A 15,924-nucleotide genomic window follows, 5' to 3' on the forward strand; every position below is an offset into this window, starting at 1 on the left:
CAAGAGTAACTTCCAGCTTTTATTCCATTTTATTATTACATCTTTAATGTTTTTAAATAATCCATTAATTGGCATAATTATTTAGGTGAATTTTGAGTTTATTTCACTGTTAGAGTGTAAGGCTATATAAAGCCATTGTTAATAATTTGTAACAGAGTTAGTCGATTGAAGTTTATAAAATTTGAACTTGTGTTCATCTCCAGTTGTTCGTATAATTCAAAACTGATCTTTGTTGGGACACGTTTCCTAGTACTGATCTCGAACTCAAACCAATAGGTCTTGGTTTGTTTTCACAGAAGTATCAAGCTATAGGTCTAGTTTGATTTTCAAATCTATCTTTTGTTATTTTGTTCTTGTCCTTGTTCTTTCATCCACTGCATATTTGGTTTCAAGTTCCATATTTAAATCTTTTGTAGTGTCAAGGGTCCGATTCGTGTTGGTGGATTTTTAGAGCGGTCCAAACACACATGAGACGAGCATTCACAGACATGATTGAATCAACAAAACCATTGTTCATGTTCGTTCGTTTAACCAAACAAATGAGAATTTGTGTTAATGTTCATTCGTTTATTAAATAAACGAACTTACTGCCGAACGGTTCACAAATAGTCCGCTGAACGTTTGGTTCGTCTACAACCCTACATGCATGAGAGGAAGAAATCACCACTTCTTAAATTCATGTTATTTCCTGTATATTGAGCTTTAGCTGCTTTCTTAACTATAATCACTAGCTAGTAAAATCATTATGTAGAATGTCTTGACAAATTTCAAGTGATTAAAAATTGGTTTGCATAATTTTTAAATTTAGATTTTTGAACATCATGTTTATTTATTTCATACTTAATCACAACAAATTAAATATATATGGTTTTAAAAGTATCACATACTTTAACTGCTTGAAAAGCTTATTATCACATGTATATAGTTTACATCAATGTTGTTATTTATAATGTACTTCATGTGTCTTTTATTACGTTACGTTAATTAAACATCAACATAAATGAAATACATTATCATTTGGACACGACGTCAAGCATACAAAATATTCTCTAAAGTAATTAATCATGATTATAACAAACCTCAAAGTAGACTAGTCGTTTTTAAGCAACTACAAAGTTGTTAAACTTGTGAACTTGATATTCAAACTAAATCAAGTCGACATGTATTTGTACAATATTTTTAAGGTAAGATAAATTTCCTACGGTTAATCCTTTGTAAATAAATGGGAAAAGGAGTTAGAAGTCGAGACACGAGACTAAAAGGAGCACGTGTGATAGATAATAAGTAAGCATATGTATAGCAAATTAGAAACTAAAAAGAAATAATAAATGGTTTTATCGTACACCACCTACCGTCTTCCCCTCTACTTGTCACGCAACAAGGATGGTTTATATGCCCACATTCTCAAACAATACCATATAAATGAATCCCCATTTCTTCATCTTCAATGAGATCGATCTTACAATTTCTGTTTTTGTAAGACTAGTAAGAAGATGCTTTAGGGTTTCTCAAGAAACCCATAAAGCTATCTCCATCACTTTTCTTATACTATATATACATATTTATATTTATACGTAAGTATATATAGCTACATTATCAAAATGGAGATTTTCGATCTTCATCATCCGTTGATTCTGGTCTTTGGCATCCTAGGTAACCCTATATACAGACTCTTTTAATTTTTTAATTTTTTATTTTTTAAATTTAATTTTCTTTAATTTCAGGTTATATATATACAATATCAAGTATACTTGCATTGAATGAAAATGTGATGCTATTTGATCTTACAATTTGGTTACTAACTTATGATGCTAGCTAGGATTATAAGATCAAATCTAGTTCCTTGTGACACACTGTGCATAGGATAATCAATTAATAGTGATTTTGGCAATGTCATTACAATTAACATACATAAATTATAGATACTTGATGAGGTTTGAAATGCATGATCCACCTTCTTGGAATTAAAACAATATGTGTGAGTGCATATTATTAGACATGTATATAATCCACAATAACAACCAAACTATGAATGATGAAAAAAGATATTTTTAATCATATATATTTGATCACCACGTTATATGCATGTGATGATATTACAGGTAACATTGTGTCTACCGGTGTTTACTTTGCGCCACTGTAAGTGAATCGTCTTTTTATCTTTTGAGACTACTTCTGGTTTTGATAAATAGAAAGTTATTAGAACCTCTTGAATTAAATATTACACAGGCCTACATTTATCCAAATATTCAAGCAGAAATCCACAATGGGGTTCCAGTCTTTGCCATATGTGGTGTCCCTGTTTAGCGCATTGCTGTGGATGTACTATGCATTTATCAAAAAAGGCGACACTTTCCTTCTAATCACAATTAACGCTCTTGGTTCATTAGTTGAGTTTATTTACGTCATCATTTTCTTGGTATATGCTACACCTAGTGTCAAGGTACATATGTTACATACAAAATCCTACCAATTAATTTCCATCAATGGCGTCATACTTATATCAATGTTGTTACGTACAGAAGCATACAATTATGGTTGTGAGTTCTACGATGGCGTTGTGCATTGTAATATCTCTGGGATCGTTTTATTTCTTGGAAGGAGTGAGTCGGGCACTAGTTGTGGGTTGGATTTGTGTTGGAGTTTCCATTTGTGTTTTTGCAGCACCTCTTACCATAGTGGTTAGCACTTAGTAATTACTCATTATGATTTTCCGAGTTTATTTAACCCTTAAATAGTAATTAACAACTTCAATATACTAATAAACCAAACAAAAACAAAAAATTCAATGAAATCGTCTAACTATGCATCAATCGGTAAAAGAGGTGTTCAGGATTCTTGTAGGGAAACAATGTTGGAGCCTATTCTTATATTTTCTATTTTGTTAACAAATATGTTAACTTCTTTTCTTTTAATTATATAGTTTCAAGTTGTGAAGACTAAAAGCATCGATTTCATGCCATTCCCATTATCATGCTTCCTCACGTTAAGCGCCATGATGTGGTTTGCGTATGGGATGTTCACATCCGACTTATGCGTTACTGTATATCTCAGATTCTTTTTAATTTCTTATTTAACAAATAATGGTTTTGTTTAACTAGTTATCTAACTACAAGTTTGTGTATTTTTATTATAGGTTCCCAATGTTCTAGGTTTTGTATTGGGGATAATTCAGATGTCAGTATATAAATATTACAAACAAAATATAAGAAATGTGCCAGGCATTCCAGAAGCAAAGGAGCAAGAACACATAATAAACATAAAGACATCCAATTCGGAAGTATACCCTGTGGATTCTGGTCAGAGCAGCAGCACTGAAGTCGAAGAAGAAAAGAATACAACGAAGGGTGGTGGTGAAGTTATTGAGCATAATAAGTGTAGGGCAAGGGCGACGGTGGATGTTGAACCTTGTGGGGTGGAAGTAGTCACTATCAGTGTGAAGCCTCTGCTCATAATTTGTGCAGCTTAAACCTATTTCCCCATTAAATGGTTCATCTATATATATATATATATATATATATATATATATATATATATATATATATATATATATATATATATATATATATATATATATATATAAATGGTCTTGATCATATCCATGTTGTAACACCAATGTATTGAGCGGGTCTAAAGGGATATTAAGTTACTCAGAAATTGCATATTTTAGATTCCAGTTTTTCTTTTCTTAAATGGAACTTGGTTAGAAAAGACAAAAACGTTAAAAATAATCTCAACAGACGCATCATTTAGTTATAATAGTAAACTCAAGAAGGTATTAATTTAAGCAACCGTTCTTCGTATTTTTGTCATTCGATGCTCTATATATATATATATATATATATATATATATATATATATATATATATATATATATATATATATATATATATATATATATATATATATATATATATATATTGGGGTAGGTTTAAATGTTCTAGATAACTATTGTGTGGATAAATGGACCGATCACAAATTAACAAAACTTAAATAATTTATTAAATCAATAAGGGTAATTTGGTAAATGGCTTATAAATCAATTAATTGAATTTTAAGTTAGAGCCTATAATTTTGGTAACTTTGTTTGAGATTGAGCCTATAATTATAGCATCCATGTTGATCGACAACTAGGGTTCCCTTGCAAAATCGAACATCAGCCTTGCACCCCTAATCAGATTAAATTCTTGTTCATCTTTATTAGCATCCGACGTCTTCCTTTCTTCCCCACCTCCGACTCCAAGAAGCCTTCATCGCAAATACATAATTGTTCTTCATAACCCTATGTCGTGAATGTAGGAAAATTTAATTTTCTTTCGTCTACCTTAGACGTATGTTGTTTAAATAAGAATCAGATTTTGTATACTCTTTTTTAAAATAGATATCGTCGTCATCATGGTCACTGTTACACATCTAGAACCCTAATAATTATGTGATATATGGTTTTTTAAATCCCTAGAAAATCGTTTATGCTTTAATTTTGTGTGTTCAATTGATGGTTTTTTTATCGTATATCAGCCTCTTTTGGGGTTAATTTTATTTGATTACGATGCTTTTTGCGATAGCCATGCTTTTTGTGTAGTCAATTGTGTCCATCACTAGTTCTATTCTGATTCTCAACAAAAAGTGATTTGGTAAAAGTGACAATGCTTATGTGATTATTGAGGTCAAGCTAATCAAAAGCACGCAAGAACTGAACTTGTATTAAAAAATATACGACCTGATTTAGAGTGTTCGGGCTAGCAACAATGAAATTAATTATTATTAGTTTAACTTTTCATGTGTTCTTGACTAATCTTTTGTATACATTAAATGAATAATTTGACTAATCTTCTATGTAAATGTTTAATTCCTTTATTTATACTTTTTTATTGTAGCCATTCATCTTTTTTAATGAAAACCTACGCAAATATAATATGTGATTTGGTTTTGATTAATGTGTTCATTATGTTTAATTTGGTTCCTTTGTTTATATTTTTTTAGTGTAACAATTTATTTTTTGGAATCAAAACCAACATCAAATACAATGTCACTTGGTTTTAACTAATCTTCTCTATGTTGTGTACTATTTTATTGGAATAAGAAAATAGTGGTATGCTATAAGAATTACTAAAATGGTGGTTAGAATCTAACCATATAGTATGAATTCTGTCAGAATTACTAAACTTTGTTTAATTATTTATCATATAAAAACATTCTCACAAAATGTTATGCTTACATAATTCGATTTCATTGCAGTTATTTTCATAGAATGCGTGAAAGGATCATGATGATCAAAGGTCTGAAGGTTGAATGATTGTTTGTAGGATGAAGATGATCAATAGTCGTTGAATGAAGATTTTCAAGAATGTCATTGAATTCTTATAGAATGGAGATTATACGAATTACTAACTCCAAAACATTCTATTCTTATAGAATATGACTATAATGTATTTTTTACCTTGATTATTGAATAATGTTAACAATAAATTAGTATCCTTTAAGAATGTTGTTATCCTTTAATAAATGGTTCGTAATTTGTTATATTTTTAAGTTCATTGAATAAAAATTTGTATTCGGTCAGAATATATAGTAAGAATGTTGTTATTTTTTAAGATACTCATAAAAATATTCTTTCAAAATGTAATCTTTTAGAATACATTCAAATTATTTCAAAAACAAATCCCTTGACTTTCGGCAGAATCCCTACAAATCTAGTTTTTTCCTTTTATAGTTCTCTCATAAAAGACCGAACTACGCTTATAGCATTATTTTTAGAAACTGAATAATTAATTAATTACAATATAATTACATAAATTTTATGTAAATAATTGGTCAATATTTGTTTTTTCCTGCATTCTCATTGGTCCATTTGTCAACACAATAGTTACTTAGAACACAATAACCTAACCCTATATATATATACACACACACACACACACACACACACATATATATATATATATATATATATATATATATATATATATATATATATATATATATATATATATATATATATATATATATATATACACACACACACACACAATATTATAAAGCATATTAATCATATCTTGAATTTTAAGAGGTTTAAGATACAAAACTTTTTATACAAATCAATTATGCACAAACAAATCATTAATACTTGCCAAAAGTTTGAAGAGTTGAATTAAATAAGGTTATTAAGAAATTTAATTATGAACAAAATAACAATTTTAAAATATAAAAATTCAGCTATATAAATTAATTTTACATTTCTTAAACTAGACACCAATAACATTTAAATAATAAAAAATGTATAACTAGGAAATATAAATATAAGTTCTAAGCATAAATACTTTTTTTTAAAAGTGGTAATTTTTTATTACATAATAACTAATAATAAAATATAATAATTATTTTCCATAAGAAAAAAATTTGCCAAAAGAGTTATATATCGCCGCTGCTTTGCGTGGGTACACATCTAGTGTCTCTCTCTCTCTCTCTCTATATATATATATATATATATATATATATATATATATATATATATATATATATATATATATATATGACATGTAATATATGGTTGTTATGTATCTAAGGTTAATTATAGAACTCCAAAATAACATAGTTCTAGCTTAAAAAACATAATTAACCATGATATAATTGTTAATCTTCTTCCTAAAGTCATTAAAATATATTCTCTTTCTTAGCCATTGAGTGGATACATAAAACAAAAACAGATGCATGTCATGTTCAAAGTTATAAAAAGCTAATACAAAACTTACTTATTGTTATTTCAATGTAAGGAAAACTAATACGATTGCATTAAAAAAATCACTTCATTTAAATTTTAGTTTAGGCTTGGCATTCTTTCGAATGATAAAATGGTTTTGCAGGCATTAATAGTTTTGAAAAAGAAAATGTTAATTTTAACTTTTTGTGGAAATCTTCTTCGGTGGATTTTATAAAATACATAAGTCGATTGATATTTAATTTCAAAATTCGATTTAATTTATATGTTTTTAGGAAAATAAATGAGAGAAAAGATAAAATTGATGGTTTTTTACTTAAAACTAATTTGTTGCAGTGGGTATATATCTAACTTTAGATACCTAACAACCACATATTCACTTTTCTCATATATATATATATATATATATATATATATATATATATATATATATATATATATATATATATATATATATAACCGCACATATTCACTTTTCTCATATATATATATATATATATATATATATATATATATATATATATATATATATATATATATATATATATATATATATAACCGCACAATGCAACGATCTGCTAATGTGGGGGACGGTGAATAATATCTTTTTTGCATAGAATTTTTTTAGTGTTTAGTTTTTTTAAGGGAATTAAGTTGTTTTCGTGCATCGAGTACAATCCCTTCAAATCTCTCAATGTTTTTTGGAAATCCAAATACATAAACAAGCATTTGGAAACCGAAATATTTAGCAGGTAGGGTTCTTGATTTTATTTGGATATTTGTAGATGTGGGATGAACTTTTGAAGAAACGATTGTGAAATTTATTTCGGAATTTTCTAATCTTAAAACATAGCGTCCAAACACATCAACATATGTAAATTGTTTTCTTTTGTTAATATGTAAAATCTAGGCTTTTAATAATTTTGCCCAACATAAATTTAAAATAAAATAAAAGTTATTATTTAACAACTCGAATGTTAAGGATCGTTGATATTACAAAATGTTTTTGTTCCAAAAAGACTGTGATTACTTTTAGTCTAAAGTAGTTAAATATGTTTTAAATTTAATCAATGACATGTATAAATTAATAGGTCTATTATAAGTATAACATTACCATATATAATTCTAAATTTAAATTGGTAGGCCATTTTTAACGTTTTTGATTTTATGTAGGATTTATTGAAATCTTTTTCATATTTGAATGATCTTTTTTATATATTTACCTTAAAAATGCTTAAAAAGAATACACATTATTTTAAGGTTTTCTTCTAACTATATAATATCATATACCAATGCAATGCAGATGAAATATATAACATGAATACAAAATTATAATTATAATTGCTATTAGGCTATGGGGTATTATCACTACATATTCACTAGAAAAGTGATGACACCTATCGGCCACATCACCTCCACTACATGTTCACTAGCCCTAGAAAATGGTTATCACTCCACATTGTTTATTATTTTTTTATATTTAGATTAAATAAAAAAATAATTAATAAAAATAAATAAATATTTCACAATACATAAAAACATATTACATAACTTAAATTACTAAAAAAACATAAAAACATAAAATTTTAAACCTAAATTACAAAGAAAAACATAACCATAGAAATTTAAACCTAAATGACTTAAAAACAATAGAAAATTAAGCATAAAAATTAAAACTTTAAAAACCTAATTTCCATACTTGTCATGAACTTGTTTTTGGATTTTCAGAAACGCGGCTAGATTTCCTGGGTAGATATCCGGTTGCAGCTTTGTATTTAAAATTTGAAGATCGGTAAGTGCTAGTTTCCGATGACGAGATTCCTGCATTGAGTCATATTTTTTTTTTGCAAAAAACTTATAGTTTTGTCAAATTTTTCCGCAAATACGCATTCATTACTCGTTTTTCCGCTTAAAGACGCCGCTTTTTTCCCTTTGTCCCTTCCTGGTGGTCGACGAAGTTGGACTTCTGGTGGACCCTCCCATTCGGTGTCGTCGAATTTTTCGTTGAGGTCGACACCAAAACCCACATCCGACTTGGAAGTTATTGGCCCTTTGTTGGAGTCGATGGTCGATTCCGAATGCGAAGTCTCCGGTTTAAGGACCCATTTTGGATCCTTACGACAAATTTCTCACGCTTTTTGGTGGCCGAATACTTTATCGCCTTTGGTGACCTTGTATTGTTGGCAAGGGATTGATAAAATATTGAAATCGTTGCTACCACTTTTATGCATATTTTTTAGATTTTCAAATATGTCGTTAAACTTGGTGCAAGCCGCTCATAGTTCGCACCATTTTCCATTGACCGCGTCATACGTTCGACCCGTTTGCCTTCCCAAAAGCAAGTGAAAGTGATCTAAAACACAAACCCAAAAATTGTTTCCCGTTTGCGCGTTGCCCGTCCTCGAGTCACACGATGTAAAAATCCAAGCTTTAGCCAAAGCTTCCTCCTCATCTTTGTTCCAAGTCGTTCCTCTTTTTTTGTAGCTTTTCTTTTTGGTTGCCTTCTTCTAGATGGTTGTGTTTCTTCGAACCAATCGTCATTGTCATTGTCCAAGTTTATAGGTGGGGATTAAGATAAAGGGACTTGAGATGGTTGTGTTTGGAATTGATGAGATGGTTGTGTTTGGAATTGTTGAGGTTGAAATTGTTGAAAAGCTTGGAAGTTGGGTCGATTGAATTGTTGTGGTCTTTGTTGTTGGAAGTAGTTTGATTGATATGGAATGCTAGTAAATAGAGGTTTTTGTTGGATTGTGGATGTTAACATTTGCATGTAACCTTGATATTGATCATTTGGAGTGTTTGGGGTTGTTGGGGTGTTTGGAGTGGTTGAGGTATTTTGATTTTGATGTCTCATTCAAGTTTGTCTTCATCCAACCGCCATGTCAACTTCCATGTCTCATTCAGGTTTGTCTTCATCCAACACTTCAAGTATTCCTTCATCCTTGTAGATATTGGATTATGGTGCATCTCATCACATGTCACCACATTTGTCATCTTTTGCTTCATTATCTTCCTGTACACCTGTCTCTGTTATGCATTCTGATGTGTGGGGTCCCTCTCCGATCACCTTTAAATCGGGAGCTAACTATTATGTTTCATTCATTGATGATTACACTCGTTATACGTGGGTTTATTTTATGAAGCACGTGTCTGACTTTTTCACCATATATAGTGAATTAAGAGCTCTTGTCAAGACTCAACACTCTGCTTTCATAAAATGTTTTCGGTGTGATTTAGGAGGAGAATTTACCTCCAATGATTTAAAAAAATTAGTGGCATCGAATGGCACTATACATCAATCATCTTGTACAGACACTCCTCAGTAGAATGGTGTTGCAGAAAGAAAACATCGACATCTCCTAGAAAGTGCCAGATCCTTACTACTTTCTGCTCAAGTTCCCAATATGTTTTGTAGAGAAGTTGTTCATAAAGCCACTTATGTTATTAATCGCATTCCTAGTGTGTACATTATGGGGAAGTCTCCTTATGAAATGTATTTTGGACAACTTCCAGATTATTCTTCATTACAAGTGTTTAAGTGCACATGTTTTGTCTTGAAGCCTCATGTAGAGAGAGATAAGTTTGAAGGGTTTTGAGCATTCTAACACTCCTATGGTGTACATGCAACCCAAGAAACCTTGGATCTATGTTTTCTCTAAGATACATGCAAATAATAATTTTCCAAGGTTTGCTTGGAGTTTGAGAGCCTAGCACCAATAATGTGGATGCCTCAAATGGAAGTCACAAATCACCACAAACTTTGGAAACCTTTAGAGAGAGTATGTTCACTTGTAGAAATCGGCCACTTTTGCTCACACACACACTAGTGCCATTTAAAGTGCCAAGGACTCCTTTATATAGTGTGGTGGATTATGGTTACATCCATGTAAAACCTAATACACATGACCTTTCATTTCCATGAGATCCATGGGTTAGATCTCCATGGAGTATCCATGGACTTTCCATGCAAGCCTAGCCCATTCTTAATAAGCAATAGCCCACACTATATAAATACAAGAGTCCATATTTAATTAGTCACCTTTTTTTATCACCAAATTAATTCTAAATTAATTCTAGATAAATGTTCGGGTGAAGTGCAACCCAAATGGACCATGCCGGGTCGGGTCAAGTACATCTCAAATATAGTTATGGACTTAGACACCTTATCCAACAGTCTCCTACTTGGATAAGTCTAATAACTATAATTGCAAGCATGACTTCAAGAACCGACCGACAATCGTAGCTCTTAAAACTCTGTTGAACTATGAAGCGCCATTTTAGATAAGTGATCATATAATCCTCTGTTCTAGATATCAGCCGGACAAATACATGGAACAAAGTTTTACTTATTGTCCAGCAGTTTGTTTCCCGATTTCCGATTTGTTTGACATAGAACTTAATTGAACACATCAATTTAGTTCTGATCGGGCCCGGTACATAGGTCACAACAAAATCATCGAGGGGTCCAGATATCGCTTCTAATCCAAGAAGGAACAGATAAACATCGACTCATATGCTTGTTCTACTATTTGTTGAATTATACACAAAGGCACGTTTTATAACATCGAGTTACCAATGCGTTTTCGTACAATCAATGTATAACCAACTCATAGTCAACAACTCATATCTCTAGGTTTGAAGACTTATATGATATTACCGTCTCACGATCACTCGAGATAAATTCCATGAAGTGATACAAGTGAGCGTGGGTTGAATCCAATACTCAAAACTTATGAGCACTCATGAGTGTTGTAGCAACTCTTGCTATGTCCAACATCTTAGACATCTACAAGCCAACTCATGACAGTCTTGATTCATATCTACTTCGAACATACGACCGACTGTGGAGAATTTGAATAATATGATATACCATAACATAATTATTCTGGAAGTCAAAACATGCAAAATGAAATGATAGTAAACGATTGACAAAAGATAGCAACACTTTACTCATAAATAAACAACAACTTTTATTCATCATCAAATGTCAATTACACTTTACAAATTTCAAAAACTATCTAATTTCCAAAACTAATATCATCCTTTAGCCCTATGCGCCTTTCATGCTGAAGATGCTTAACCCTACTCAGTTCCTTCGTGAGGGGATCTGCTGGGTTCTCATCCGATGATACCCTCTTTGCCACGAGGAGTCCTTCTTCTATTCGATGTCTGATGAAGTGATATTTTCTGTCAATGTGTCTGGATCTGCCATGATCTCTCGGTTCCTTGGCTAAGGCAACCGCACTATTGCTGTCATAGAAAATCTCTATAGGCTCCTTTATAGCTGGTATACTCACAAGGTCTCCAATGAAGTTATTTAGCCATATAGCCTCCTTTGCTGCCTCGTTTGCCGCTATATACTCTGATTCGCAAGTTGAATCAGCCACTGTATCTTGCTTGGATCTTTTCCAAGTAACTGCTCCTCCGTTTAAGGTAAAGACTCATCCTGACTGAGAGCGGAAATTATCCCTATCAGTCTGGAAGCTAGCATCACTATACCCTACTACTCTCAAGTCATCACTCCCACCAAGAGTAAGGACCCAGTCCTTAGTCCTCTGCAGGTACTTGAGAATGTTCTTTACCACTGTCCAGTGATACTTTCCAGGATTCCCCTGATATCTGCTGACCATGCTCAATGCAAAGGCCACATCAGGACGAGTACAAGTCATTGCATACATGATCGAGCCTACAGTGGAAGCATACAGAACTCGACTCATCTCTGCTATCTCAACCTCTGTACTCGGGCTCTAAGTCTTACTCAATCTGGCGTTACTCTGGATCGGTAACTCACCTTTCTTGGAGTTCTGCATGTTGAACCTTTTCAACACTTTGTCCACATAGGTGCTTTGACTAAGTCCAATTAGTCTTTTACTCATGTCTCTCAAAATCCTTATCCCTAGGATATAGGCAGCTTCTCCAAGGTCCTTCATAGCGAAACACTCCCAAGCCAGGACTTCACTTCTTGTAGGGTTGGGATGTCATTTCCTATAAGTAGTATGTCATCCACATACAATACCAAAAAGCTAACTATACTCCCACTAGCCTTGACATATACACAGGACTCATCTTCGCTCCTCGAAAAGCCAAACTCTTTGACTTTCTCATCGAAACAAAGATTCCATCTGCGAGGTGCTTGTTTCAATCCATAGATGGATTTCTCAAGCATACACACTCTATTAGGGTACTCTGCGCTGACAAAACCCTCTGGATGACTCATGTAAACATCCTTAGCCAACTTTCCATTAAGGAAAGCGGTTTTGACATCCAGTTGCCATATTTCATAGTCATGAAATGCAGCAATGGCTAGCAGAACCTTAATAGACTTAATCTTTGCTACTGGTGAAAAGTTGTAACACCCATTCCTGGTACGAAAGTAATTCTCTAAATGTTCATTTCATAAGAGCTACTCGACGAGTTGGTAGCCCTAACTCGTCGAGTAGATGCGAGCTGGACCGCGGGGTTTAAGTGGACTACTCGATGAGTCAGTAATGGACTCGGCGAGTAGGTCCATCAGGAGGAAACCCTAATGCTTAGGGTTTGCACCCTATTTAAGCAACATTATGGACCTCCACCCTAGCCTCCATCACCTCCACAGTCCATTCTCGAAACCCTAGCAACCATTGAGTGTCCTAAAGCCTTTCTTGCCATTTTTGTGTGATTTGAAGTTAGGAGAAGGAAGAAAACTATCGGTAATTCAAGAAGAGGCAGGAGATCCAGAGTTTTTGTTGCATTTCAGAGCTCTTTAAGGTATAAAGCTTGTACCTTGGCTCATTTTCACTTAGATCTTCATGAAAGCTTGTTTGTTGCCACTTTTGGGTCCTTTCCAAGCTAATTTCGGGTAGAGAGCTTTTGGGACTGTAAGGACTTTAGATCTAGGCACTCTTAAGCTCCAGAAGCTCAAAGTTGCCACTTTTATTCGGCCAAGATCCCATTCTATGCCCTAGACTCTCATTTCTAGCTTGTTTTGGGTGATTTAGCTTCATAGCATCATGCATGCACGTAAAGTTAGCAACTTAACGTGTTATGCTAGCCTAAGGAGTCCAGATCTATGAATTAGAGGCAGTGGAATCACCTAGGATCAAGTGTATAATCTGAGCATGCAATGGACTCGCCGAGTTATTCTTGGGACTCTACGAGTCGGATCGATGTCCCCAAACCCTTCTTTGATTATGAGTGAAACCACTGAGTTAAGGAGATGATTCAGCGAGTTGGGTTGACTAAGAGTTGACTTTGAATTTGGCGTTAACTTTGACGAGAAGGGTAAAATGGTCATTTTACCCTAAGAAGGATTATCAGTTTTTGATTGAGTGTTGTTATGGAATTATAGCCAGAGAGTCGCCGGAGCAGCAAATAGGGATCCCTCACCCAGTCTTTCAGCAGTCAGCCATACGAGGTGAGTTTCCTTCCATTAGGAACGAGTCTACGGCCACAATGCCGGCCCGTTTAAGTTGTAGAGTATGCCGGGGTGAGCCCGATGTCAGGATTAGCCCGATGCAGTTTATATGTTTCCGGACTTCGGTCCGATGTCGGGGCGGTCCCGAGAAGTAGTTTAGTATGCTTGATGTCTTTGTGATTCATGCATGTATATGTGTTATGTGTTATGTGTTCCGGGGTAAGCCCGATGCCGGGGCAAGCCCGATGTATGTTAGTTAACATGTATGTGATTATATGTTCCGGGGTAAGCCCGATGTTGGGTCAAGCCCGATGTATGTCACTTATTATGCTATGCATTATATGTTCCAGGTCAAGCCCGGTGTATGCTAATTTATACGTTATGATTATATGTTCCGGACTTCGGTCCCATGCCGGCGCAAGCCCGATGCAGATCATGTGATTATGTTAAGTGTTTATGATATATGTTATGTTGTGTATGTGCCGGGGGAAGCCCAATGCCGGGGTGAGCCCGATGCCCGATGCAGTCGGATGCCGGGGTGAGCCCGATGTCGGGCAGGAGTCCGATGTCGGGTAAGCCGATGCCTGGATTCGTCCAGATGCAGTTGGGAGTAGTCCCATAGTTATGTTATTTGTCATACGTGATTTGTATGGTATGTGGTAGTTTGGGGGAGCTCACTAACCTTCGTGCTTACAGTTTCAGTTTTGGTTTCAGGTACTTCAGCTAGCAAGGGAAAGGGCTTGGGATGATAGCACGACACACACCACAGTTTTCTTAGCATGGGAGTTTACTCTGATATTTTATATATGAGATTGTGATATGATGACAGATCTTATGAGATTTTTGAGATACATGTTTTATGATTTTATACTATGGCGAGGATATTTATGTTGTTAAATGATTTTGAAAACAAAATTTTTGGTTAGTATTTTTGGGATGTTTCAAGTTGGTATCAGGGCCTTGGTTTGAGGGATTCAGGCACAGTTTCGTGTGTGTCTGAACTCAAACTAAGGAAGTGGTATGAAATTTTCAAAAGAAAATCATTTTTACAAAAGGGATTTTGAAAATAGAAAAGAACTTTGAAAAGAGAAAAGGGTGTGGTGAATGCAATCAGCCGAGCTCAAGTAAGTACTCCCAAATTACCCATACAAGTTTATGCTATGTTATGATTATCAGCTTGATTAGAACAGCATGCTAGTTTAGGACTAAGGATCTAGGAAGGATGCCTTATGTGCCTGTTATATGTATTCAACCTTATGAGAACTGCATGCTAGTACAGATTAGTCAGTATGTTAGCCAGAGTAGTAGAAGCTTGATTATGTGTACTCAATGCTCGAATGCTGCTTGCTTTGTGCTTTTAGGAGTCTTAGTTATCTTTTACTAAGTAGTAAACGAATATGTTACGTTGCATGCTGCAAGGACTAAATAATTTCAGAAGGTTAAGTCTAGCTCTATTTCGCAGCTCTTGTCTGAGTCCAACCGTTGTAGAGTAGGATCTCTCATTCAAATAATTATCTAGTCTGAGTAATATGTAATAGTATTCGCAAGCTAGTTAGTGAGAGAAAGCAGGGGCTTCTTATGCAGCTGATGGCGGACAGTGGGTTGGTGATTACCCTAGGGCAAGCCTAGGAAGAGTTTAGCATGAGATCAATAGTAGTAGTAGTAGTAGAAGGGACTTGGTGGAGTCGAGGCAGTTCTTGAGGAAAGTACGAATAGATGTGGAAGGTAGTATGGGCCCATACTACTGAAAGCAGAGGATCCGTACTCGAATCAAGGAAGGCTGAGACAAGACCAGGGAACTTGTAGTGTATGT

General features: G+C 33.8%; 1 protein-coding gene across 1 annotated transcript; it reads left to right on the forward strand.

The window, feature by feature from the left end:
- Positions 1–1,601: 1,601 nt before the first annotated feature.
- LOC145134603 (bidirectional sugar transporter N3-like) lies at positions 1,602–3,469 on the forward strand. Its single transcript, XM_079069445.1, has 6 exons — positions 1,602–1,653; positions 2,103–2,139; positions 2,230–2,443; positions 2,523–2,681; positions 2,924–3,043; positions 3,137–3,469. The coding sequence occupies exons 1-6, from the start codon at positions 1,602–1,604 to the stop codon at positions 3,467–3,469; spliced, it is 915 nt and encodes a 304-aa protein (XP_078925571.1).
- Positions 3,470–15,924: the final 12,455 nt, after the last annotated feature.

This window comes from Lactuca virosa, chromosome 8 (assembly GCF_052849685.1).
Source record: "Lactuca virosa cultivar CGN04683 chromosome 8, Lactuca_virosa_CGN04683_v6, whole genome shotgun sequence".
NCBI lineage: Eukaryota > Viridiplantae > Streptophyta > Magnoliopsida > Asterales > Asteraceae > Lactuca > Lactuca virosa.